At 38.0% G+C, this 27,324-nt stretch overlaps 3 protein-coding genes across 4 annotated transcripts in view; all 3 read left to right on the top strand.

The window, feature by feature from the left end:
* LOC116295708 (protein FAM135A) overlaps positions 1-2,755 on the top strand; it is a 37,681-nt gene extending 34,926 nt beyond the window's left edge. The window contains exons 23-24 of the mRNA XM_089033466.1: positions 354-470; positions 895-2,755. Of these exons, the coding sequence (XP_088889592.1) occupies positions 354-470; positions 895-1,100 (323 nt within the window). The 3' untranslated portion in view covers positions 1,101-2,755. The remainder of the gene's footprint in view (positions 1-353; positions 471-894) is intronic.
* A 681-nt stretch (positions 2,756-3,436) lies between these two features.
* Positions 3,437-22,080, top strand: LOC116295703 (uncharacterized). Of its 2 annotated transcripts, none has more exons than XM_089032955.1 (21): positions 3,437-3,664; positions 3,840-4,316; positions 6,405-6,695; positions 7,294-7,425; positions 7,979-8,024; positions 8,543-8,622; positions 8,714-8,776; positions 8,931-8,996; positions 9,988-10,121; positions 10,672-10,699; positions 11,310-11,450; positions 11,926-12,069; positions 12,624-12,746; positions 13,353-13,393; positions 13,820-15,351; positions 15,590-15,703; positions 16,250-16,318; positions 16,534-17,147; positions 17,640-17,754; positions 18,633-18,830; positions 20,352-22,080. In XM_089032955.1, exons 1-21 carry the CDS (start codon positions 3,557-3,559, stop codon positions 20,513-20,515), a joined length of 4,680 nt encoding a protein of 1,559 aa, XP_088889081.1. In that variant the 5' UTR covers positions 3,437-3,556; the 3' UTR covers positions 20,516-22,080. The 2 variants fall into 2 exon arrangements, with proteins under 2 accessions (XP_088889081.1, XP_088889080.1); XM_089032954.1 differs by having other exon boundaries at positions 20,349-22,080.
* A 1,906-nt stretch (positions 22,081-23,986) lies between these two features.
* On the top strand, positions 23,987-27,064 carry LOC116295704 (uncharacterized). Its single transcript, XM_089033295.1, has one exon. It carries the CDS (start codon positions 24,067-24,069, stop codon positions 26,680-26,682), a length of 2,616 nt encoding a protein of 871 aa, XP_088889421.1. The 5' UTR covers positions 23,987-24,066; the 3' UTR covers positions 26,683-27,064.
* Positions 27,065-27,324: the final 260 nt, after the last annotated feature.

Below are 27,324 nucleotides of genomic sequence, written 5' to 3'. Positions count from 1 at the left end.
AACCGAAGATAGCCAGTTGATCTGAGAAAAAATGTATTCCAATCAAGATTGAGAAAATTTGCAAAATTCCCAGTGTCACGTTTCCTCTTGAAATTGTAAACTACCAGGTTACCAAATGGGGGAAAAACGGTAACCGGTAACGGTATTTGATTTACAATTTGTTTTTTTTATTTTTTTATTTTTTTATTTTTTTATTTTTTTTTTTTTTTTATTTCTTATTTTTTTATTTCTTATTTTTTATTATTTTTTGCATGTCAATCAATATGGTGACTATGTCATTTTTCCTTTTAATCTCTGAGAAGAGATGCACTCCACCTAAGTCTACATTTATAAATTTATCCTTTCGTTTTCAGGCTTGGAGTACTTTAAGAACGTTCTACTAGTCAGTTCAGTTCAGGATCACTACGTTCCTTATCATTCAGCTAGAATTGAAATGTGTAAGGCTGCATCGAAGGACACCTCAGAATATGGTAAGTTACTTTCATGTTTATTTATTTATTTATTAATCCATCCATCCTCGCATCCGTCCATCCGTCCGTTCCACCATTCCTTCCTACCCTCTTTCACTTCATTTATCCATTCACTCCTCCGTTCTTTCGTCTTTCCAACAATCCATGCGTTGATCCATTTATCAGTCCGTCCGTCCGTTGATCCATCCCCGCATCCATTCATCTACTGATCCGTTCATCTCATCCGTCCACCCTTCTATCCATCCCATTTTTACATCCATCTACCCAGAAAAACCTTTCTCACAAATAATCCATTTCTCGACTTTGTTCTTCCCGCTGTCCACTCCCTATTTATGTTTCCCATAAAATTTTAGAGCTTATAGCAGGGTTTGCATAGAGGATTATACTCAAACTTCACGTTCTTACACTTTGACTTCTTTCACAGGAACAATTTATCGAGAAATGATAAGCAACCTGTTAACGCCGCTGAAAAACAAGAAAAACACAAATTTTATCCGTTACAGCTGCTACCACGCCCTGTCAAGTTCAGCCAACTCGTTCATCGGTCGGGCGGCTCATATAGCCATGCTTGACTCGGAACTTTTTATCGAGAAACTTTTACTAGTATCAGCTCAAGATTATTTTAAATAATAACTAGCTTTGAATAATCAATTGAATCTGTAAAAAAATGTTTCTAGAAAAATCCTCAGTTGAGGCTGGCGCGGATGGCCTGGTTTTGATTTAAGAAACAACTGCGTTGTGACGTAGTTTTGGTTAACCAGATTTGCTCCAGATAACTGCACCTTGTGTAAAGAAGTTTAAAATCTTCCGGTAGCACCTTCTTCCATATTATCTCCTAAAAACAAATTGAAGGGAAATTTTATGAGGTAAAAATATAAGAAATACTTTAAAAAACTGACGTCACACATTGAGATTAAATTCAGATTCAGGCCCTACTCGGAAACCTCATTTTGAAGTTAAATGTTCTGCTTTACCGATCGATGTAACTTAGGAAACCGGTATTCTAATCCACGAAGGAATATAAGCCTAGACGTACACGTAGGGCTGATTTTCATAGGTTAAGGTTTGTAAATTTTCAAAATTTAATATTTCATAAAAATTGCTGAATTTCAAAGGCAATGGCTTTGATAAAGGGTTAGAGCACATGCAGATGGCAGGTACTTCATATATTCCAATGAATAGTTGTTCTTGTGCAAATATATAAAGAAGAACACAATGAAGTACTACCTTACAAGAAGTACGTACATGCGTAGACTCTTCCACAGTCTCTCGCTCGGCCGTTCCGTCTCCACGCTTAGAGAAGTGCTTAGAGTCTCTAAGCGTGGAGACGGAGCGGCCGAGCGAGAGACTGTGGAAGAGTCTAGTCCATGCGCAAACAATGGTCACTGGACCTTTAATTTCTCAAAATTATTTTGATTGTGAGGTTAACATGGAAGTACCAAAAGAAATGCCACAAATTCCATCGAGAAAAGTGTGATTTCTTTTGCATTTTCATGTTAGCCTCGCATGCAAAGTAATTTTGAGAAGGGTCCATACAGGCATTTGATTGGATAGCAAACGCGGTGCATTCTGGTATAGCTGTGACACTGATAGCTTGGCTCCTCTTTTCTCTCGTTCCAAAATTCAACAATAATCGTACGCCCGCAATTCATTAATCCAGTGGCAGAACTGGCAAACGTGGTCTTTTCTATCTGATTTTTGTTGGGTTTTTTTTCAGCTTTCCTTCTAACTTAAATTTTAAATTTTAAGATAAACCGAGATTTTATAAACAAGTAACTTATGTCAAACCTAATTGTTTACAATTTTTAATGGCAATGATATTGATGGTTTTCAACCATTCCCAAGAGGATTAAATAACAAAAGACACGGCGGCCATGCTGGAGGATATAACAAAAGAATTCATTGACAATTCTTTTGTTAAGTTCCTCCAACATGGCCGCCATGAAAACCAATCTAGCGATGGCTTCTTCTATGGACTAGATACAGTAAAATAATGTTAGCGGAAACCTTAGAGCAACTGGGAAGCAAACTAGGGATATTGGCTAAGTTTTATCCTTAGTTTTACCTTCCCTTCTGATTTAATTTGAAAACTTTAGCTCGGGAACTTAGAACATACGTTTTTATAAAATCTTAATAAACTCGTACGCAAAGAAGGTATGGGTTGTCGTTTGTAAAAACTACTTAAATTTATTCCAATCGAGTCTGATGTACGTGTCGAGAGGCTTCAAATATAGTAGAATTTTTCCGATTAGCATTTAAGAAATAAAACACAACATTAAATTAAAGACCTCGCAGTAAATTTCCTTTCACATACGGCCAGTCGCGTAGCGTAGCGAGCTAGAGTCCAGGAATTTGTGGCGCGGGCCTGTGGCTTCTGCCAAAACGACAGGAGCTCCCCTGCAGTGACGAAGTACAAGTCGTGGTCCTCCCCTCCCCTCGCCTACACTACACTACACTACTACTCCCCACCAACTTACTCATACGTGCCTGCAATTACCTTCCGCAACGGCCAGCTGTCGTAAAACGTATGCATATTTTAAGTATCGAGTTCCAAGAAAACAAAGGCCGGACGTCTTGATCCATTATCGTGCATTCTTTGCAGGTCATTTAGCCCCCTAGCGTTTCAAAGTACTTTACTTACACTACTCGCCTCAGCCTACCCCAAAACCAATTACCACAGGAACCCCAATGTGCATTATCAGTTAGGATTTAATCAGATCACGTTGCATAAATAGTAAAACTAAGAATGTGACTGCTATTATTGTGGAAAATGGCTCGTGAACTAAAGAAGTATAGGAAATGTATGAATATTAAATTCAGTATAGCCCGATATTCGTAAAAATGTTCTCTTGCGTGGCGCCATTTGCCTGTGATTTTGCCCCCAGGGAGTGGGGGACAGTTAGCAGAACTCAAATAACCACATGATTGGGTTTAGCCAATGGTGAGAGGCGAAAAGAGCGGTCGAACTGAGTCGTGTGTCGCATGTGCTGCCAAATAGGAAAGAAATTCATGGAATTGATGCTGAATTTTACTCTTTATATTGATTAGAATCGTCCAAGTTTTATCACTGGGGGGAAGAATTCATAATGGGGGACCAGCCTGGAGCTGGAGGATCACATTCGTATAAGATTCGTGGTCATTCACGTCAAAGAAGATCAACGAAACCATATTCACGACCGTCTGATGGCAAGAAGGTTAGCTGGAGAAAAACTCGTGCATCTCGTTTTTGTGCCTGGAATATTTTCAAATAACAGTCAGATCCTTACATTAATGATCTTATCATTACTGATTTATCATTAGTGTAGAAGTTAAATGGGGTTCGTTAGAGCAAAGGTAGAGTAATCTCGGGTTTTTCGCTTGTTCTTGTAGGGTGTTCTAGAAACGGTTAAAGATTTTTTCTCTCCTTCGTGGCTCGTGGATTTTTGGAAAGGGAAAATCGCTCCTGAAGAAGAAGAAGTTGAACAAGACGAAGATGTAGACGAACCTGAGTATCCTACAAATACTATAGAGACAGAACAAGGTCCATCTAGAGGATCTTCGGAGGCAATGAATGTGAATACTAGAATAGCCGGTCAAACTTCATCAGATACTCGAGATAGAATTGACAAAGTCTATGGAAATGGTGGCTTAGGATCTGTGGCTTCTGCACAAATAACCAGTCAAACGTCGCGTAAAAGTGGACTCACGGCTTTCCTGGCCTTAACCTCGAGACAAAAATCAAATAAAGAGTCTGTGGTTACTAGAACAACGGGGAGTTCTTCGAAGAATACTGAATCATCGAGACCAGTAGATCAAGAACGATTCAAAGCTCCAAGGTCTACCAGTGATCACATCGACCCTACAGAGGTGACTATTAAACTCATTCATTCACTGTCTTACTAATTTGTTTAACAAGTTTTAAAGTAATCTTAATGCTTAAGTTTAGTTGCTAATAGTCGAGGTGTCAATAATGTTAAGTACAAAATTTTGTAGGCCAAGATCTTGTTCGTCTTTTAACATTAAAAAAGTCATAGATTGTATTTGGAAAATGTATTTATATCACATTTTCTATTTCGAAAAATTCATTTAGTGGTTCTTTTCATTAGTTTAGGTTATATGTCTAACGTGAGGACTTACAAACACTATACTTGAGAGTTATGGACTTATGTGAAAGTCAGTTAATATGATTACTGAAATCACAAGTCACGTAAAAATGACACATTTTGACTGACTTCCCTTTGTCTGAATACAGGACTTATTAGATCATGAACTATAATGTTTTATTTACCATGTGTATGATACACTTGTATCGTAAATGCACTCTGCCGATTACCTAGCTGTATGTCTTGGAAAGTGATCATTGAGGGGGTAGTGAGTAGGGAGCAGTTGTTTCCCTTTGCCAAAGTATTTTTGGAGCTGCAACAACATGACTTCTCATTGCTGCAGTTAAGCCTACCTGCCTCAACTTCCCCACAAGTCAAAGCTTTTTCTGAGGTTCCCTTAGAGTGTCCCCATTGAGAAAGACAATGAAAAATTCACAATACTTTGGCTATTCTGGATAAAGCGTCGGCAAATGGAACCATCGAAATGCACACTTTCCATTTACATTCAAAACCTGGATATTTTCCTCTTCATAAAAAGTTGGTCATATGGATACAAGTATTAATTCAATGCTCCATTTTACAGTTCCATTCAGTGATCACGAATAATAGTTCCTAGCGGGGGCTGGAGTTACCGTGCATGATAAACTGTAGTTTTCCTATGCGCAGAAACTCCAGCCTCGGCTAGGAACTATTATTCGTGGTCACTGAATGGAACTGTAAAATGGAGTATTATCACTTCTGCATATCATAGAATATCCTGCAATTTTTTTTTTCAATTTTCAAAACTCTTTAAGAATACGACAATGGAACTCATTCTAATTGATTAGCATTAATGCTAAGTAACAAGTTTTCCTGACTTGTGAATTTTTAAGATAAGTAAGGATATACTTTATTTAGATCCTATGCCACTTGAAACACTATCAAATTTAGGTGTTTTTACTTCTTTGTTTGAAAAAATTTCAGGTTTACGATGCCATTACTGTATCTTAAGTTCTTTATTACAACTCTAGCTGTTTTTGAATTTATTTTTGTTAAAGGATATTGGCCTAGATAAGTATTCAAAGTACAAAAACTTTCATTTTAGTCATCTTGATGTAGTAATTAGCCGGGTCTCACAACGTTCTTACAATAACAGCCTATTAAATATATTGCTTTAGAAAATCGGTATGGTTTTCAAAAAAATGTAACTTGATACTTGTAGTCAGGGAACATTTTACTTTCACCAAGATTCCATTGAAGTATTGCCAAATAGTTATATAGAGTATTAGGAAAACAAAATGACAGATATTATTATGTCTGCTTAAATGTTTACAACTCAGACGTTACTCAATATATTTTTATATCAAAGGCAATTTTCTTGGTTTTAAGCTTCATTACCTCATTATACTTTTATTAATTATTCAATGTCTTGTACATCTAAAAGCCTTGAATTAAATTTAATATTTTGATGGGGAAAAATCATATGATAGTTCGTTATAGGATCTGATATTTTTAGGTGTTGGAATTTAAAATAAACCTGGTTGAACACAGGTCCTTGATACAGTTGATAAAGTTAGATAAACCATGGATTATAACACTGGTTCATGACTCTTGTTAAATTGTCCTCTATATTTTTGAATATTTATATGTAACATTAGTGTAATTATGCAGGTGAAGACAGTTTGGTGTCAGTTCTACAGTAATTTAAATATGATTACAACTATAAGTATATACAGTGTTCTTACTTTAAAGGAGTTCTATAAATATAATTTCTTTAATGGTTGTTACCATGCTGTTACTTTTGATACCTTCAGTGTATCTTCTAACATTTACCACAATTCAGTGATTTTGACATATTTTGTATTAATTCCAGGGAGAATCACCATCCTCATCACAGGTATTACCTACTAGAGCAGTATCAACCCCAAAAGATTCCGAATCGCCTTCCACCTCATTTCTAAATCCTGGTCCATCTCGTAAAGCCCTTCCTTCGTTAATCAGTACCAGTACACCTATGCCTGATACATCTACTGCCACTCCTATGGATCAGTCGTCCACTTCATCAGAGAGAATACCACTCTCTATTGGATCTAGACCACAGCCTACGTCAGTCTTTAGAAACAGACCAGAGTTTTCTGTAGCAGCTTTTGGGTCTCCTCTACCAGTAAGTATTGGTAGCGTTCATTTCTTTCAATGAGAACGAAAGAATGAACATAAGGGTCAGGGCCCGGTTGTACGAAGCCTGGATAGCACTATCCAACGGATAAATCTTATCCAGTAGATAAATTTATTGGATAACAGCATCGACTTATCCACTGGATAAGGACTTATCCACCAGATAGCGCTATTCACCCTTCATACAACTGTGCCCAGGGCTTTAAATAACTATTGGTCAGTCACCAGTCATGACACTGGGCAAATTACTTTTAGCCTAGTCATACTTCATGTCTCTCAACATTACTAGTCAAATGGCTAGCAATGCAAAGATTTGAACATGCATATTCCAATTCTGACCTCACATTGTCTGATAGCCGGCCATTATTTTAAGCCCTGTAGAGTTGCTATATTGGTTGAAATACACCTGTAACAAAAGAAACTAAGGCCAAATCTATCTCGATTTCCTTCGTCCCCCCCCCCTCCCCCCCAAAAAAAAATTCGATAAAAAAATTTTTCCTATTCGATATATTTTAAGAGAGCATAGCATTTTTTCTTATTGGTAGTAAATAAGAAAACTAAACTAAAACATGGTTTTAATGTTTCAGCCACGGCAAAGCACCCAAACCAAGCAATTCTCATCACCTTTCTATTCTGGTAAGACTGCATTTGGTGGTGCATCATCGCAATTTACAAGTTCTTCAAAACGAATGAGGGTCAGCTCTCCTGGGAGTCTAGAGGTAAGGGAAAAGATCTTGAGTTATATTTTTGTAAACATTAATACATTCCAAACATTCAAAACCATCACACGCCAGCACCCATAATACAGCTCAAGCTTTCTGTGGTTAGATGTCAAAACAATAAAATCCCTTTGCTCGTGGAAATTGAATTCTTTCTCATGAAAAGCGATTAATTTTCCTGCCATCTAACATGGGTGCCATCACATGATGGTGCAAAGACTCTATAAATGGTTTTCCCTTTAATAGTGAAATAGCCAGCCATGAGAGGTAAAGTACCCTGTGATCAACTGCCTGTAGCCTCTTTCTAATAATAATAATATTAATAATGGGAGGTTCTTACGTAGCTAATTTATACAGCGTCTCAATGCACTATACATTTATGACCAGTAGAGGACTTTGTGGGCTGCATATTAAGGGGCTATTAGCAGCCATGCAGCTTACAATCATGAGTGATTTTTTTCTATTGAAACCTCGGGGTTAGAAGTCTAAGTCTGGATAAGTTCCTTCTGATTGTTATAATGGAATTCTAACCAATATTTGCTAATTGTTTTAGGTATCTAGACCTGTCAAGAAACAAATGAAACCAATACCTATTGCAGGTATATATTATGTACACTATTATTGTCTTACAAAATAATAGAGTACAAACATTATGGAGTCATAAAAAATAATTTCTGCCTTATCTTATTTTTGGTTCCCAATGTGGGTAGACAATCAAAAGCCAAATTTCACAGGAATTGGTTAAATAGTAGCTGAGATATAGCAGTTTGAAAATGAAATTTTCCTTAATGAATCACTGTATTTTTGGATCAGTTCATAATGTTAGGAACCAAGCAAGGTTATGTAAAATTATACATTCAAATAGCAATATTTCAGCTGCAATGTAACCACTTCCTGGTATGTAATTTGGTATGTAAACGTCTTTCTTGATTGTCTTCTTGATTGGAAATCAAAAATCGTTTAAACAAAAATATATTTCTTTGCATGATGTCACACTTTAGTACTTTATACATGAGAGTTTCTGACTGACTGGATGATTGATTGATGGATTGATTGATTAATGGATTAATTGATTGATGGATTGATTGATGGATCGATTGATTGATTGATATCACAGGGCCAGGAGTGGGAGGAGTAGCGAGCCAAACAGCAAAAAGAATACTGGAGACTCTAGAAAAGATGTCTTCCCCACTTGTCGTAAGTTTACATTATTTAAAGGCTAATGTACATTTTTTATTCAATGGTAATTCAATGGCAGGTAAAAAAAAATTGTTTTCTACTCTCCTAGGACGCTAAGAAAATTCCACCTTCTCCTCCATTTTCTGCTTCTTCATCACCACTTTCTTTTTCGGTGAGTCAAAATATAAACTAGTTCATTCATTAATTGCTTGGTGATTATTGTTATTCATTATCATCTAGAAAAGTATCACATGTTGCATACAGGTAAAAGAATCAGTTAAATCGTTTGCTAAATATGTGTTTCTCTCAATTTCTACCCATTACAGCAAAGTATGAGAAGAAAACATCCATACCAACCAAACAGAACTGTTGGATCTCCCAGGAAACTACAGGTATGACATAAACCAGGGTTTGTGCTACTCCTTAAATTCCTCAAAAAGTCCTTGAGTTTAATTCACTTTTTCAAGGGCACTTGAAAAGCTCTTGAATTTTACATTTTAGCAAAACTCCTTGAATTTTTGCTTTAATCATTACTTGCATGGTTCTGAAATAGATCTAGTCAGAAAGATCGGGAAAACCTTGGCATAGATAGCTGAACATACTCCTTGATAATTCATTTTGGGTCCTTGTATACTCCTTGAATAGTCCTTGAATTTTAAGTTGTTACCTCAGCACGAACCCTGATAAACAGTCATAATGAGAAAGTGTTTTTAACAGCTTTATTGATCATTGGTTTGCACTCAGCTGCCATGCTGAATGAATTAATCAAAAGATTTGTCATTAGTCTCCTTTATTATATCATCCAACATGGCTGCCATGTCTTTTGTTATTTCATTCTCTTGGGAATGATTGAAAACCTGCAAATTGGTTTATATTATCAATGACATACTATACGTATACAAAAACAGTACATAAATACAGTACACAAATACTTATAGGACACAATAGGGTTGAGTGTTAATTGCTATAAGCTGATAGAGACAAAAGTCAAGAGTCAATAATTGTTTTCAATCATTCCCAAGACATGTAGCAATGAAGACAGTGAGCAGTAATGACCTACTTTGATGATACGGCTGCCATCTTGGATCACAAGGCATTATGGGGCATCCAGGGGGCAAATAAAGCTTTGTTAAAGTAATGACGTCGATTGATATTAATGGCTCACCACAAAGAGAATACAAAAAAATGAATTAAGATGGCACATCAATCACCTTTACCCATTAAAGAAACTAAAATAAAATTTTGAAAAAATTTCTTTTCTGTAATCTTTATTTTGCCCCCTGGAGATGGTGACTATATCATCAAAGTAGACCATTTCATTACCAGAATTATTTCCTATTATTAGAATTTAATAATGAGAGATTCAATTTTGTTGTCATTTAGGCTCAATTTGGTGCTCCTCCAGTTCAGTCACTGTCTGTACCACAAAGAGCATCAATATCTAGAATTCATCAAAAACCTCCATCTACCAGAACAGCAACCATCACATCACAAGCTCAAGAACCAACATCTTTTGGGTAAGTGGGTGATTCATAGCATATAAATCTGGGAAATCGAGGGTGGTGTAGCAAGTAGTTCTTGCATATTAACTCTGAGGTCTTGGTTCAATTCCTGGACTCTGAATTCCCAATAAAAAAAATAACCAATTATTCCCATTATAGTGTGAAAGAAGATATATATGAGGTTAGCCCTATCGAGAATATCTCCTAAGATCAAATTGGAAATTAGAAGTCAATGTTTACGAAGGGAGGAAAACTGGAGAACCCAGAGAAAAACCATGAAAGCACAGGAGAGAACCAACAAGCAACTCTACTCACATATGACACCCAGCCTGACAGGACTGAATCCAGGTTCACATTGGTGAGAGGCAATGCATTAGCAGTGCACGCCACCTGTGCTACCCACTGCAACAGAGTTTTATGGGTCTCTCTCTTGAGTTGAGAATTTTTCCTTCCCCTTACTAACTACCCCTCATGACTATAAGCCACCTATGAGTCAACACATACAAAGGACACTATAACGTATTATCTATAATAAATTATAATCAATTCTAATATTGTGTTACAGACATCTTTCAAGCAGAGAAACATCGAAGGTATACTCCTACTACTATAATATATATAGTTATACTGTTTAGAAAAAGGTTGGGCTTTTTTTTGGTGCATAATGGTTTGCTTCTCACTGCTGTGTCATAGCTTTAATTCCTGTCTTTATTGACATAGCTATAAGTGAATTGATTTTTTTGGTGTGTGTATTAAAATTCTCTCTTGCTCACGTACCAAAAAGAATGGGGGGAAATGTAAATGTGGGTGCAAGTTCTGTTTTTCCCCTGCCATACCCTTATATTATTGTCTCTATTATTTGTTTTTATTTTTTATTAATTTCTTTTTCCTTTCGATGCTGTATTTTTGCTGCAAATTAATTAAATTAGATATTACTGTAGTTCTACTCTAATCATGAATGCTCAAGTTTATTTTATTTATTTCGTATTTGTGTTAATACACTTTTATTTTTTCTTGCTCGTTCATCATTTCATCTCCTTAAATAGCTTTTATAGACTTTCAATACATGTAACACGAATTCTTTTTTTTTTTTGTGATTTGTAATCAGTTTGGTCGACAAACTCAAGTGTTCACGGTTAGAGTAGAATGACAGTTATTGATAATGTGAGTTTAGTATGACGATAATTTGTTGTTTTTTTCTAGCCTACTCCAACGTTCACTCCTACTCCATTACCTGTATCCTTATCACCCAAGGAGTCCTTTAAAGGTGGTGGAAAGATGAGGACAGCTAAAACTAGTAATACTCATTATAAATCCCAGACTATCACAGAAGACCAAGAAGAGGTAATGACATGTAACTGGTCTATTGAAAAATAAATGTACAGTACTTGTGAGGGCAGAACAGGAGGTGGATTGGGTTTTGAGTTGAAAAATGATAAAAATAAATGATAAGATAAAACTTTGCCATGCCAAAAAGATTTGCTATTTGATGCCTTTCTAGGTAAGAGGCACCTCCTTGAAATCATTCTGGATTTCTGGCAGTCTTGTTATCATCAATAAGACTAGTCTGACTAGAAGATCTTTACTTGAGAAAAGAAAAAATCTTTGATTGTCAGAAAAAGGTCTTGAATTTGGAAATATTTCAGCCTTCATCAGTCAAATATTAGAAAGCAAATCAGAAAAAAAGAAGAGTTTTAGATTTTGAACTTTCTGCCTGCTAACTGCAGTATTCATCAAAGAAATGACAAACTTCTGTGTGATCTGTCTCATGGTACTATTATCTTGTATATTGAATCATTATTTTTTTATTTTTTTATAGGTAGTAAATCCCTTACCAGAGATTGTATCTGCTGTTCCACTAAACATCCCTTCTAGTACAACATTACCAACATTTTCATTCTCACCATCTTCAACTTCTAATAAAATGTCAACAAGCACTTCATCAACTAGCAAAATGGGCTTTGTAAGTAAATATTGCCAAATTATGAAAAATTGATAAGGGAAAGCAAAAGAAACAAGTCACCAAGGAGAAGTCTATAAATCAAATATAGAATCATCCTTATTTGGATTCAACTTTAATGTGGAATTTCTCAGCCAAACTTACTACTGTTACAAACTTTTCAGTAGAACATAAAATTGTACACCTAATGATAGATACAGTGTATTTGATAAGCAATGTCTGGTTGCTATGGGCTTTATAACGGCTCACCCAGGTTAATGCCAATACAGATTGGCTACTCGTATTTTATAAATTACATTTAACCCAGATAATAACCCTAGGAACAGGGAAAAGATTACAGTTGAATTTGGTTAAATTTACTTTTTGTATTAAAAAAAAAACACACTAATTTGAAAAATATTGGGGAGGGGGGGATTAAAAAATGTTTAAGAAAAATAGTTTCAAATTGTTCCAAAGAAAAAAATATTTGGCTATGTCAGTGTAAGGAAATATAGATTTAAGGGATTTTTCACACTAATTTTAGCCTAACATTTTGAAATGGAATCTTTATTACACAGTCATTTGCCCCTCCAAAATCCAAGGAATCTGATATAACTACAAACAACTTCAAGTTCTCAATACCAGAGCCAAAGGCTTCATCTACTATAGCATCAACATCAAATCAAACTCCTGAGAAAAAGGTAAACAAAAAACTACAATGACGCTAGAATGGTCACTGCAATACTATGAATATTGCTACATACAATATAGAGCTTTTTTAGAGTTTTTGTATTAGTTGGAAACCTATTTTACTGTCTTATTTAATGTACACAGTTACATTGAAATGGTTTCCTATAGACCCTTTGCAGCACTTTGGAATGTATCTCAACCGGGGAGACAAAACAATAGGTTCCAATTCTCAGGAGATTGGAATTCTTTTGTTTTGTCCCCCAGATTGAGCTGCTTTGACGTCGCATGCAAGGGGTCTGTTGTCTTCCAGTAACTCCTCCAATCACAGCACTCAGCTATGTACGTCGTAACTAAACCTACAGATTTACTGTATGATCATCAATCACTTATTGTTGATTGTCCGCAACTCACTTTACACTCGTACATATTATCATAATCTTTCTGGGAGCAAAAGGGGTGTCTCTCTCGTACCCTACTCTTATCTATTTTGCTCTAAACAAGTGTTGTATTTTAAACACTCATTTAATTGATAATGCAAGCTGTTTTTCATTTCCCATCTTATGACATAGTCCTATAATATTGTAGTCATGCATCTGATAAATGTTGTTTCATTTCAGTCATCATATTCATTTAGTCGACCAGCCCCTGTAAGCAAAAGGTAAGATCTATTTTGTTACATAATGAATGGACTAACAATCAATCAGTCAAGGTTTTTTTACTGATTTCTAAGATAGGATTAACTCATTTGAGCACCAACCTGTTTTGTGATAAGTTGTTGGCTCAAGACTCAGCCAGACCAACATGCATGGTATTAGAAATAACTGCGAAGTTCCTGTCTTTGTAATAATATCTGCAAATGATAGGATCTTCATATGGTTTATTAAAGAAGATTATTCCAATCCTTTTGACTAACAGTTGTGTACCCCAGGGCCACTTTTCAACCTCATAGCAACTAAAACCATCAAGTTGCAAAAGTAACAATAGATTAAACAATTTTGGACTTTTTTTCCATCTTAAGAGCAATGATGGAATAAAAACAAAGTAACTTGCATTTTGACTTTGTTATTATATCATTTTCTTGTAGTGACTCCAGCACGATGAGTGACAATGGAAAAAACAATACTACAAAATCCTCATTGGATAAATACAAGCCTGCCGAAGGCTCATGGGAATGTACAACATGTATGATCAACAACAAAGCTACAGCAACATTGTGTATTGCATGCTCTTCATCAAAGCCTGACAAAACAGTAGTACTACCAAGCAATGACTTGTTTAAGAAGTTTGCCCCACGTAGTGGATCTTGGACCTGTGAGACATGCATGATACCAAATAAGTCAACTGATGATAAGTGTGTTGCATGTCAAACACCGAAGCCATCTTCATCAAAGTCTGCATCACAATCAGATGATTTAAGGAAAAAGTTTGCTCCTGCAGAAGATTCCTGGGAGTGTAGTTCATGTATGTTAAACAATAAGGGTAGTGACAGTAAATGTTTAGCATGTGAGACACCAAAACCATCTTCATCAAAGTCTGCAGCTACTACTGCAGTTTTACAATCAGATGATTTAAGAAAAAAATTTGCTCCCGCAGACGATTCCTGGGAGTGTAGTTCATGTATGTTAAACAATAAGGGTAGTGACAGTAAATGCATAGCATGCCAAACTCCAAAACCTTCCTCGTCACAGAAATCAAGCTTACCAACCACATCTACTTCAGATGATTTGATGAAGAAATTTCCACCTGCAAACAATTCTTGGGAGTGTAGTACATGTATGATAAACAACAAAAGCAGTGACAACAAGTGTGTTGCATGCGAAACGCCAAAACCAGGAGTAGAGTCTAGTTCATCATCTTCATCATCTAAGTTAACCTTTGGCACAGAAACTTCGTTTGCAAGTAAATTTGCTCCTGCATCTGGATCTTGGACATGTGATACTTGTATGATAGTAAATAAATCAGACGCTCTTAAATGTTTAGCATGCGAAACCCCAAAACCTGGTTCTTCGTCAACAGGAACCTTTAGTTTAGCTTCAGAAAATAATGCTGTTACTAAAACCTCATTTACTTTTGGAGGGGCCAGTACAGGGCCCAGCACAAAAACTAATTTTCAGTTTGGGGCAACGTCTTCTGAATCAGATTCTTCTAGTCCTTCAGTTCCTTTTAAATTTGGCACCAATGTAGTGACCACAACAACTCAACCATTTACCTTTGGTGGGCCTTCAAAGAAATCTGAGTCAAGTAACATTAGCTCTTTTGTTTTTGGTAAAAGTGTAGCAAGTACTGATACAAATGCATCAGATTCAACTGTACCTAGTTTTACATTGGGTGCTGGTACAGCCAGTACTACTGCAAGCAAACCAAACATTCAGTTTGGTGTCACAGCTGATTCTAAGCCTTCGGACTCACCCCAGAAAGCACCACCTGCCATAGAATCAGGATTGAATGACACATCTGGGGACAGCCAGCAAAAAATACAGTTTGGCGGTCTAGTAAAGGCAGATGACAAGAAAGCATTGCCATTCATCTTCGGAGGAAGTACACCTGCAATACAGTTTGGAAGTGGTTCAGTAGTACAGGAGAGTGCTCCTAAAGCCAGCGAAACACCACCTAAAAGTAAGCTATTACTTGTTATACTGCAGAAGGTGTTAGTAATTTTAGTAACACAGATATATTGGACATGTGGCCAGTCAATGTGACTGGTCAAGAGGAACAGCCTTAAAGGCCTTTGGCTGGACAAGTGTCAATTGGCCAGATATTGCCCCTTAAATGGCCCTTATGTTAAGCTCTACACGATAAGTTTTCAATACTTCAGTTCCATAGCTTATGTGCATGCATTATATTTATGTTGAAGGAAGACAAACCAGCATCGCAGAGGCTGCAGCGGCAGGGTTACTGAAAATCCCATCATCTTCACCAGCACCTGTAGTTGATCTGACTGGAGAAGATGACTCAAACACAGATGAAGGTAACTTTTTATTAAATACTGTAAATGCCTCGTCAATGTACTGTGGACACCTATTCGTTTGTGTTCCTTAATAGAGTGGGTGTACATTACATGTATATTTGAGAGAGGGCTCCAAATATTTTAAACAGGGCCTGGTTGTACAAAAGATTGATTGCGCTATCTAACAGATAAATCATATCCAGTGGATAAATTTTGGGTAAGGATTTATTAATTGAACAGTGCTATCCACCCTTCGTACATTGAAGCCCAGTTGTTTATAGTATTTCTGATAATGACTATAATTGACTGCTGAAAGTTTGAAAAAATCAGCTTACTTTCATCTACAAATCTGAAAATAAAAAAGACATTGCAAAATATCTGAATCCTAAATATATTTCAGACAAGGAAGGGATAGGCATATAGTTGGGGTACATATTTAATTTTTTGGGGGGTTCTTATACAACATCCTCTTCAACATACAGCCTCAGCTTTGAGTAAATATTTTGCAGGACAAACTCAAACCTTAGTTTTACTTAAAAGGCTTATTGTCTTATTGTTTTTCTACAGACAAAGTCAGTGCTCCTCCCAATGTCAATCTTTTTCAGTTAGGAAAACAACCCAACCAGATGTTTTCAAGTAAGTTCCATATAATGATAGTTTTAAAAACTTGCCTTTTGCTTAAATATTTGAAAACATTTTTCTGATTGTCGCACTAGTTACTCATTCTTGTGCAAAATCAAACAGGACAGAAAAATCAGTATAAGTGTTTGTAGAGATGTAACCTGTACCAGTAAAAGTAATTTATAATATTGATTTTATATTTTATTAATTTTGTCTTTTTTCTCCAACAGCTGCAACAGCAGCAGTTGCAACCAAGTCTGAAACAACAGGATCAATCACTTTACCATCCCTTCAATTTGCATTTGGGGCTACATCTGCTTCGAAACCAGCAGACGAACCATCAAAAGTAGTGCCTCCCTTCTCATTCATGGCAGGAGCTTCAAATACATCAGTCACTACAGCTGCAGCACCAACAGCTACTGCATCACCCTTCAACTTTGTTTCTCCTCTGGGGTCCGAAAACAAAGCCTTGAGTAACCCCACAGCACCCTCTCTAGTTACACCTCAGTTTGGTTCATTTCCTCCCCCTGTTAGCACAGGGTTTCCATCTGTTTTGGATGCTGCTACAACTACTACTGGGACATCTACGTTTGCTTTTAAAGCAACAACAAACACAAATGGCAAGTTTGGAGCACCAGCTGCTGGTGGTGGGTTTGCATTTGGTACGCCATTGTCCAATGCTGCTGGTGGCTCAAGCAGTGGCTCAGGAGGGTTTGCTTTTGATGGTGCTGCTGGTGCCGCTGCTGCCCCCTCTGCAGCAAATGCAACTTCTACTCCTTTTCTTTTTGGAGCCCAAAGTACAAGTGAACCAAAAGCTGGCTTTAATTTTGCAGCACCAAGCCAGGTAAAAACATGCGTTCCATCTCGTGTTCTTCACAAAATAGCAAACTTGGACAAAGTTCACTCAAAAATAACCCAAATTGTTTACAAACGTAAAAAAGGTTTATTCTTTAAATGAGTAAAGTGACTTTGCTTCAAACAAATGCTTTATTGATTCGAAGCTCTGAACTTTTTTATAAATTATTAAAAAACGAGATCTATTACTTTTTCACTTCTTTTACGTATTAGTGATATACCTATTATCCAGTTGCATTTGGGAAAACAATAGAGCAAAGCTTATTCACTGATACGCAGTTTTCGGAAAAGTTTCGGATTCATTCGTACCTTCCGTACCGTCATCCGTACCGTACAACATCTCCTGTAGTAAAACCTCTTCTGTTGTCATAAAGAGAGAGACTTTTGTCACCATTTGTCTTCACCATTTTGTCTTCAGTCGTTTGTCTTAGGACGTGTTTAACAATACTGAGTAGCTAATTTGGACTTTGGTTTCTTATAGCCTTTTGCTTTCGGTGCCAGTACCGCTGCTACACAAAATACTCAAGTTACCACCAGCCCACCAGTACCTGAGAGTATGGATGCTGATGGCAACAATAATAGCAGTCAGCAAACAGGTATAACATTATACACTTAATGTCTGGTCTCGAGGGAAAAAGTTTTGTTTTCCCGAAAGTCCAGATGATTCCCGAGACAAAGGCTTGTTTATTTTGACCATTCTTGTCACGTGCGAGTTATATCCCGACCGGGAAAAAAGTTACTTATCAGGTACCGATAGATTTAGATTTAGCTCACGTGTCTTAGTTTTAGTGTCACGTGGTCATCTTTCAACCAATGAGAGTGTTCGTTACATTGTGGTTCTAATTATGTGTGTACTTTTTAACGCGGAAAAAAACTTTGCAGTTATAATAATATACTTATTTCAATAAAGTTAGTCACCAAAAACCTAGAAAGCCGAGATCACCGAGTATCATGGTATTAAGTTTCCCTCTTATTTACCCGTTTCGACACACCAACACAGTCCCAACTATTAATTGCTAGGCTATAGTATATGATATGAGCTAATCTCTGAATGCATTTACAAACATCTAAGGGGACTTTGAATTATTAGCACACGTGGTGGGGGAAAGGGGGTTTCAAAGATCATATTGAAAGCTTTACAAATATCACTCTACCCATGGTAGAGGCAACAACTGCAATTGAGGGAGGGGGATCGGCAAAATTGTAGGGAATTACGTTGTTTTGAGAAGTGGTTAAGGGAAGGGGGTTATCACATTTGAGTGGGGTTGAGAACTGTTGCAGGTTGATGAAAGGGGGGATTTTTAATCCCTTACTCCCTTAACCACTTTCTAAAAACAACGTTACCGCCCCCCGCCCCCCCCCCCCCCCCCCCCCCCCCCATGTGCTAATAAATGAAATCCCCCTGAGTGATTTCTGTTTTCTTCACATTCGTAATTGGACAAGGCATCGTAATTTTACAATATTTTCTCTTCAGTTACCGCATTTGGTTCTCAAGCTGCACCATCTGCAACACCCTTCAACTTCAACACAGAACCACCTACCAATACGGGCTTTAATTTTGGTAGCGCACAGCCTGCGTCTGCATTTAAGTTTGGAGCCAGTCAAGCACCGTCCCTTGGTGGTAGTGGCCCATCAGCTCCTGCCTTTGGTGCCCCTGCTCCAACATTACCAGGTGAATACAGTCACACTTTTCTTGGTCATTTGTTATTGTTTTTTTGGGGGAAAACATTGTACAAAAGCATGAGATTTATCTCAAACATTGTCCGTTAGTAGATCCGGTAAACCAATGATATCAGTCCGTATATCTCGTACTAACCAGTATAATGCTTGGATACTTACATATTAATAAAGTGGTTTTCGTGTAAGTGGGAAAATGTACGGCAAATTCGTAGCCGTACTGTCTTCTTACCGTAGCCGTTACTATGTTTTACGATTGGATAAATTACTAAGCCATTTCGACGTTATTGCATGTTGTACCGTGTACGTGCTGTATTCAGTACCGTATGTTTCCCACTCATACCAAAACCACTCTACGTCACGTCGTACCGTGTACGTGCTGTAAGTCAGTACCGTATGTTTCCCACTCATACCAAAACCACTCTACGGCATGTCGTACCGTGTACGTGTTGTAAGTCGGTGCCGTATGTTTCCCACTCGTACCAAAACCACTCTACGGCATGTCGTACCGTGTACGTGCTATAAGTCAGTACCGTATGTTTCCCACTCATATCAAAATCACTCTACGGCATGTCGAAACGTGTACGGGCTGTAAGTCAGTACTGTATGTTTCCCACTCGTACCAAAACCACTCTACGGCATGTCGTACCGTGTACGTGCTATAAGTCAGTACCGTATGTTTCCCACTCATATCAAAATCACTCTACGGCATGTCGAAACGTGTACGTGCTATAAGTCAGTACTGTATGTTTCCCACTCGTACCAAAACCTGCTGTACTCTATGGCATGTCAAACCGTGAAGGTGCTGTAAATCAGTACTTTGCACTTCTCACTCATACCAAAACTACATTGGTAATTTTCAATGATGCGCCTATCCATCTCGCGGCCTTTTTCAAAATGATTCACAATACATTTCAAGCTTGGTATGCAACATGCTACAAACCTTCACCAAACGTTTTAAAATAGCTATATTATTATCATAATATATTTTGTAATTTCTTTAATACATTTCGTTAAATTTTATTTTATTTCTATTATTAAATTTCTTAATAGTGATTATTTCCTTAATACTTTCCATTATATATCATATAGTATACACCTAATTGAAAAAACGTAGTCGGGTTCGAGAAGGTGATATCATCGAAGCTAAGACCGAAAAGGATTCTGGGTACTCCGAAATGTGTATTATATTTATAGACATGTAAAAATGCGCAGTAGAGCAAAGTCGGTCGACCTAGATTAACAAAATGCCAAAACCATGATGCATAAAATGTGCACAGGAAGGGAAAATCTGCAATACGCATGAAATTAGCATGATTGTTTGTCTTCCCATGCTCCCCTTCGGTCTTAGCTTTGATGATATAACCTTTTTTTGAACCCGACAACGTTTTTTCAATTAGGTGTATACCATACATACCACATATACATATCTTATCTCGACAGCATTCTTTTTTTTTTTTTTTTGATTTATTTATTTATTTTTATCTTTAAAAATCTTTGTTTGATCGTTCAGTAGCCAGCGGTGGATTCAACTTTGGGTCACCTGCTCCGAACAACCGCAGCTCTGTTCAACCAAGTAGTTTCATCGCTGGATCTGGTGGCGGTGCTTTCAGTGCAGGTACAGGAGGCGTGCAGACGAAAAGAATCATCAAAAAAGGAATACGAAGAATGAAAAGATGAACAAGACAAACAACAAATGTCCACGGCTGGAACATGAACGGTACAGACAAATCGACACAAGGTTGTACTAAGTTGATTCAAGCCAATCAAATTGTGATCAACCAATCAGTAGTTTGCTTCTATTGACGAAACCAAGGAACTGACCAATCAACGTGCGACGACGAAAACGCAACCAATTGGAATAACACTTACCCCTTTTGGAATAACCAATCAAATTGCAAACCAATCAACGATGATCAAATATCAAGGATGTTGTGAGAACCATACAGAAAAAGTCAGCAGAATCAAGCAGTTTTGCAAGTGGACAAAGGATAAAATATATTAGCTTGAATAACCTCTTTTGATAAAGGAGCCTCTCTTATCACCCAATAGAATACGTTTTTCGTTTTTATTCGAGTATAATTGAAGCCTAACCGGTTTTCAAAGCACTCAACCCGGTAGAGAGATTATTTGTACCATGACCCTATGTAAGATAACCCGCAAATTATCAGGGATATGGGATGGGTGGGTGGTTAGATGACTTAAAAATTACTCTAGCTTATTACATTCAAAAAGTATTAACTCAAAGGTGTTTGAGCATTAAGCGAGGGTGTGTTACAGGCGTTGGACACGTCTCCCAGCAATCAAAAAACAATATATGGGCACATTGCTATGTAAAATACTTAAACGAGGGATAATTTATAACGTACAGAAAGACAGACAGACCGACGACTATCATTGTATATTTGTTTTCGTATTTTATTGGCATTCTTATGATATTATTAAATATGTAATCTTAGTTAGGAATCTTCGAGAAATTAATTGGCAGGAATGAGTGTCCTTTTAAAAGGACTTGTTTTTACTTTAGTTAGTATCAACTATCACATTCATGCATATGTAAATATTATCGAACAAATTGGCTTATATTTTGTATTAAAAAAAGGATTCGGCGAATTTCTATAGACTTCTGCCATAACCGTTTCTCTAGGATTCTTTAAGATGTCCATTATCAAAACATGGAAAATCGTTAGCAATTCCTTTTTGAAAGAGTGATTTGATTGTCAAAAAAAGTTTTTGGAAAAAGCGCCTTGCTAAACAAGTTAAGCCACAGTGTGGAAATGCTTTAGCTGATTTTTTGAAATTGAAAGAATTTTTTTAGGCAGCCTGGTATTTTAAAGCTGCTTTCCAAAGCTCTAACCAATACGCTTTGTAAGAGGGCACTTCCATCATTGCATTTTCAAACTTACTAGCTTCTGATCTTTGTTACAGTAATATTTTTGTTTATCTTCATTCTTAAATTTCACGATAGCTAACGCGATACAGGGTTCTCATCTCTCCAAAGGGACTGTCCAGGGTTGAGAATCACTTTTCGAACCATTTTTTTGACGATTTTTGCTCTTTTAATATTAGTTTAACGATAAGATTTAAAGATAAAATTTTTGTTGATATGTGAACTCAAGGCTATTATTAATCTGATAGCAGTAATCATAGGTTTACATTCTGCTACAGATCTTAATATTAGTCTATCGTACGACAGAATTTATCAATTAAATATAAAATAAACTTATTATTTTTACCTAAGCAAAGTACAAGTCTGTATCCTTGATTGGCTTCTTTCTCCTTTACCTCTTCCTGGTAATGTTTCCATACACTGATTGAATAACCGAGGGAATCTAGTATTGAATGCCAATTTCTGTAGTGTATACCTGTCATTGGACCCCATTTACCACCACCAATGATGCGGGATGGACTTGCAAAGAGGATTGCTTCTAGTGTACATCACTACTGCACATACTACGAGTCACCATAGGCACCCATCCACCAGTACTTATGGACGTACAGGTAGGATTGCTTCTAATTTCCATCACTACTGCACATACTACGAGTCACCATAGGCACCCATCCACCAGTACTTATGGACGTACAAGTAGGATTGCTTCTAGTGTCCATCACTACTGCACATACCACTAGAGTCACCATAGACACCCATGCATCAGTACTGATGGACGTACAGGTAGGATTGCTTCTAGTGTCCATCACTACTGCACATACCACTAGAGTCACCATAGGCACCCATCCATCAGTACTTATGGACGTACAGGTAGGATTGCTTCTAGTGTCCATCACTACTGCACATACCACTGGAGTCACCATAGGCACCCATCCACCAGTACTGATGGACGTACAGGTAGGATTGCTTCTAGTGTCCATCACTACTGCACATACCACTGGAGTCAACATAGGCACCCATCCACCAGTACTGATGGACGTACAGGTAAGATCGCTTCTAGTGTCCATCACTACTGCACATACCACTGGAGTCAACATAGGCACCCATCCACCAGTACTGATGGACGTACAGGTAGGATTGCTTCTAGTGTCCATCACTACTGCACATACCACTGGAGTCACCATAGGCACCCATCCACCAGTACTGATGGACGTACAGGTAGGATTGCTTCTAGTGTCCATCACTACTGCACATACCACTGGAGTCAACATAGGCACCCATCCATCAGTACTTATGGACGTACAGGTAGGATCGCTTCTAGTGTCCATCACTACTGCACATACCACTGGAGTCAACATAGGCACCCATCCACCAGTACTGATGGACGTACAGGTAGGATTGCTTCTAGTGTCCATCACTACTGCACATACCACTGGAGTCAACATAGGCACCCATCCACCAGTACTGATGGACGTACAGGTAGGATCGCTTCTAGTGTCCATCACTACTGCACATACCACTGGAGTCACCATAGGCACCCATCCAACAGTACTGATGGACGTACAACCATTGCATGCGCAATTTTTCGGAAGCGAAATATAATCAATGAAAATCATGCTTTAAAACAGAGTTCTGTGATTCCGATTGAAATTAAAAATATAGGGAACATTTTTTAAATTTTTGGCAAGTCTTTGAACGCATGCGCTCTTATACCGGAAGTCCAAGAAATCCTGGTCTCAAAAAAATGGATTATGCCAGAGCCCTCCCCCTAGTACGGTGGCCGAGAGCTGACATAAAAAAAGGCAAAATCAAAAATGTCAAAAGTTCAAAAGTCAAAGTGATTTAGGACCATATTACAAAGTGAGTTTGTCTTTTTGATCAATTTCCTCTTGTTATTTTGTCACAAGACATTTTGACATTTCGTTTCAAGCGACTTTGTCGTCCAGCATTTTGTCATGAAAGACTTTCGCTTTTGACATTTCTCCGTTTGGCCTCCGACATTTTGTTTTCAGGCGATTTGTCAAACGACTAAAAGCAAGACAGCGAAAAGTCGAACTCAGATTGAAAGCTCCCAGGCGTTCCTCTTAATAAACAAAGGTAACCCACGCTATATAGTTCGCGTATACAAGCTTGACAGAACTCGAAAGATCATTCATCTGCCAGGCCAGAAGAGCCAGAAGAAACGCAGGCTCTGGGTACGAGATTGCCGTGATCTTAATTTATTTCAGTAGCCTCATGCGCAGCCGCTGTGAGGCGCTTCCGGCTCCAGTCACTCCCACTAGAATTTTATTGATCGTTACTAGAGTTCCATTCTACAGTACAATTATTCTGAGACAGCAAAATGGACTCGTATTTAGCTCGTCTAAAGGATGATGTCCAGTGTTCTTTGTGTAATGATAGACTTACTGAACCTAAGATCTTGCCATGTTTCCATACATTTTGCAAGCCTTGTATTAAAAGACATGCCGAGCTGATCGAGGGAGTCAACGTCTTCAAGTGTCCTCAGTGTAAATCACTAACTCCTCTGTCACAACTAAACAGCGTGGAAGATCTAAAATCGAGCGTACTCCATTCAAGGATGTTAAAAGTCTTAGAGTTTATAGAAAGTGAGAAGGTTTGTTCTGTTTCTCAGAGTCATTCAACAGCATCTTGGTATTGTTTTGACTGTAACCGCTCGTTGTGTGACGATTGCGAGAAGAGCCACTCATTGTTCATCAAAGACCACAACCTTTCATCTCTCGCCGAGACGAAAGAAGAAGATATCAAACTGATGCTGAGCAGAGAAAATAACTGCGAACATCACGTTAACAAACTAGTACAGTGGTTTTGTAAGGACTGTGAAAAAGTTATATGCGTAGAATGCTTGAAATATGGCCACGAAGGTCATTTGACCTGTACGTTGTCAAATTATGCAGCAACGAAGAGAACTTTTCTGTCTGAGAAACTCGAGCAGCTAAGAAAGCGTGAGCAAGATATGAAAGCGAAATTCATGGCAGTGGAAATGATGGCGGTTCAATTTAAAGAATCGTGTGAGAAAGCAAAGCTAGAAGTAAAGGGATCGTTAGAAAAGATTGTGGAGATATTACAAAAGAAAGCTCTGGAATTGACGAACCAAATCGATGATGAATTCATGAATGCCGAGAAAATGAAAGCCGAAGGTCAGTGTCTGCTTGATCAACAGCATGGAATAATTAGTTACTTGAGTAAGCTGTTAGAAAAAGGTATTGCAAGTGAAGTCATTGAGGACAAAGAATTTGAAGAAAAACTAGACAAACCAGATATTTTCCAAGTCGAAGAAAAGGATTATTATGGGCTGACTTTTGTTGCTAACCAAGATCTACTAAGAGAAGCGAATTTAGGTCTGGGAACCTTGCAAAAATTAGAACACAAACAGCACCCGATTGGCAGTGCAATAGCTTGCTTAACGGTCAAAGGGAAACAGGATAGTGTTGCAGTTGACAGGAAAACTGAAATAACGATGAAGAATACTAATTTTGGATCAGCAGCAAGTTGTTTAGGAACAATTTTTGGGTCAACACCAACAACAGCAATTGCTTTTGGGTCAACACCAACAACAGCAATTGCTTTTGGGTCACCAGCAACTGCTTTTGGGTCAACACCAACACAAGCAACTGCTTTTGGATCAACACCAGCAACAACAGCAACTACTTATGGGTCAGCACCAGCACCAGGAACTACTTTTGGATCAACAGCAATAACAGCAACTACTTATGGGTCAGCACCAGCAACAGCAACTACTTATGGGTCAGCACCAGCAACTACTTTTGGTTCAAAACCAGCACCAGCAACTACTTTGATGTCAAAAGCAGCACCAGCAATTATTTTGATGTCAAAACCAGCACCACCAACTACTTTTCGGTCAAAACCAGAACCAGCAACTACTTTGATGTCAAAACCAGCAACAGCAACTACTTTTGGGTCAAAACCAGCACCAGAAACTACTTTGATGTCAAAACCAGCACCAGCAACTACTTTGATGTCAAAACCAGCAACAGCAACTACTTTTGGGTCAAAACCAGCACCAGCAACTACTTTGATGTCAAAACCAGCACCACCAACTACTTTTGGGTCAAAACCAGCACCAGCAACTACTTTGATGTCAAAACCAGCACCAGCAACTACTTTGATGTCAAAACAAGCACGAGCAACTACTTTGATGTCCAAAGCAGCTCCAGCAGCTACTTTGATGTCAAAACCAGCAACAGCAACTACCTTGATGTCAAAACCAGCAACAGCAACTACTTTTGGGTCAAAACCAGAACCATCAACTACTTTGATGTCAAAACCAGCAACAGTAACTACTTTTGGGTCAAAACCAGCAACATCAACTACTTTGATGTCAAAACCAGCACCAGCAACTACTTTTGGGTCAAAACCAGCACCAGCAACTACTTTGATGTCAAAACCAGCAACATCAACTACTTTGATGTCAAAACCAGCACCAGCAACTACTTTTGGGTCAACACCAGCAACAACAACTACTTTTGGGTCAGCACCAGCAACAGCAACTGCTTTTGGGTCAGCACCAGCACCAGCAACTACTTTTGGTTCAAAACCAGCACCAGCAACTACTTTGATGTCAAAACCAGCAACAGCAACTACTTTGATGTCAAAACCAGCAACATCAACTACTTTGATGTCAAAACCAGCACCAGCAACTACTTTTGGGTCAACACCAGCAACAACAACTACTTTTGGGTCAGCACCAGCAACAGCAACTGCTTTTGGGTCAGCACCAGCACCAGCAACTACTTTTGGTTCAAAACCAGCACCAGCAACTACTTTGATGTCAAAACCAGCAACAGCAACTACTTTGATGTCAAAACCAGCAACAGCAACTACTTTCATGTCAAAACCAGCACCAGCAACTACTTTGATGTCAAAACCAGCTCCAGCAACTACTTTGATGTCAAACCAGCAACCGCAACTACTTTGATGTCAAAACCAGCAACATCAACTACTTTGATGTCAAAACCAGCAACATTAACTACTTTGATGTCAAAACCAGCAAAGCAGCAGTAAGGGGGACTCGCGGAATCCAAATCGCCAAGCATCGAATTTCACGGGTATTACCCGCGTTTCAGGCCCCTCTAAATGTATGCGTCGGCAGCGGGTATTACCCGCGCGATGATTCCCTTACTGCTGCTGTGTTTGCGTTGTAAACAAAGGTTAAAACATTTGTCTCATATACGATGCACGAATGTAAAGAGTTTGTTTATGACTTTTGTGTAAAGTGCTTGAAACCCAAGTTTAAACCCACTAAACCAAATAAGTATATTTGTTGTGGTAAAAAAATGCAAATAGAAGATGACACGTCAGCACAGTGTTACGAGTGTGGTAAGAATATTCGTAACGCCGTACCAAATGCTACCAGAGAGCAATATTACGCCAATGGAGGTCGTAAGAAAACACCTTATAAGAGAATAAAATACTTTAGGGACTGGATGGGTCATATCCAAGGTTATCGACCGGTATATTTAAACAACGAAGTAAGGAAGAAAATCATAGACCACTTAGAAGAGCCAACCCCGCAAAGTCTACGGAAAACGCTGAAAAAATTAAGACTAGGGAAATATTA

Source organism: Actinia tenebrosa, unplaced genomic scaffold (genome assembly GCF_029948245.1).
Source record: "Actinia tenebrosa isolate PJP-AT-01 unplaced genomic scaffold, QUT_ActTen_1.0 PGA_scaffold1__47_contigs__length_23844297, whole genome shotgun sequence".
Classification (NCBI taxonomy): Eukaryota; Metazoa; Cnidaria; class Anthozoa; order Actiniaria; family Actiniidae; genus Actinia; species Actinia tenebrosa.
Note: the sequence above shows the minus strand (reverse complement) of the source record. Positions and strands in the feature narration are given on the sequence as shown.

Coding starts and splice junctions, on each gene's coding strand:
- LOC116295703 (XM_089032954.1), top strand. CDS start 3,557: ATGGGGGACCAGCCTGGAGCTGGAGGATCACATTCGTATAAGATTCGT. Junction 3,665..3,839: donor GACCGTCTGATGGCAAGAAG/GTTAGCTGGAGA, acceptor TTGTTCTTGTAG/GGTGTTCTAGAAACGGTTAA. Junction 13,394..13,819: donor CCAGCCCCTGTAAGCAAAAG/GTAAGATCTATT, acceptor ATTTTCTTGTAG/TGACTCCAGCACGATGAGTG.
- LOC116295704 (XM_089033295.1), top strand. CDS start 24,067: ATGGACTCGTATTTAGCTCGTCTAAAGGATGATGTCCAGTGTTCTTTG.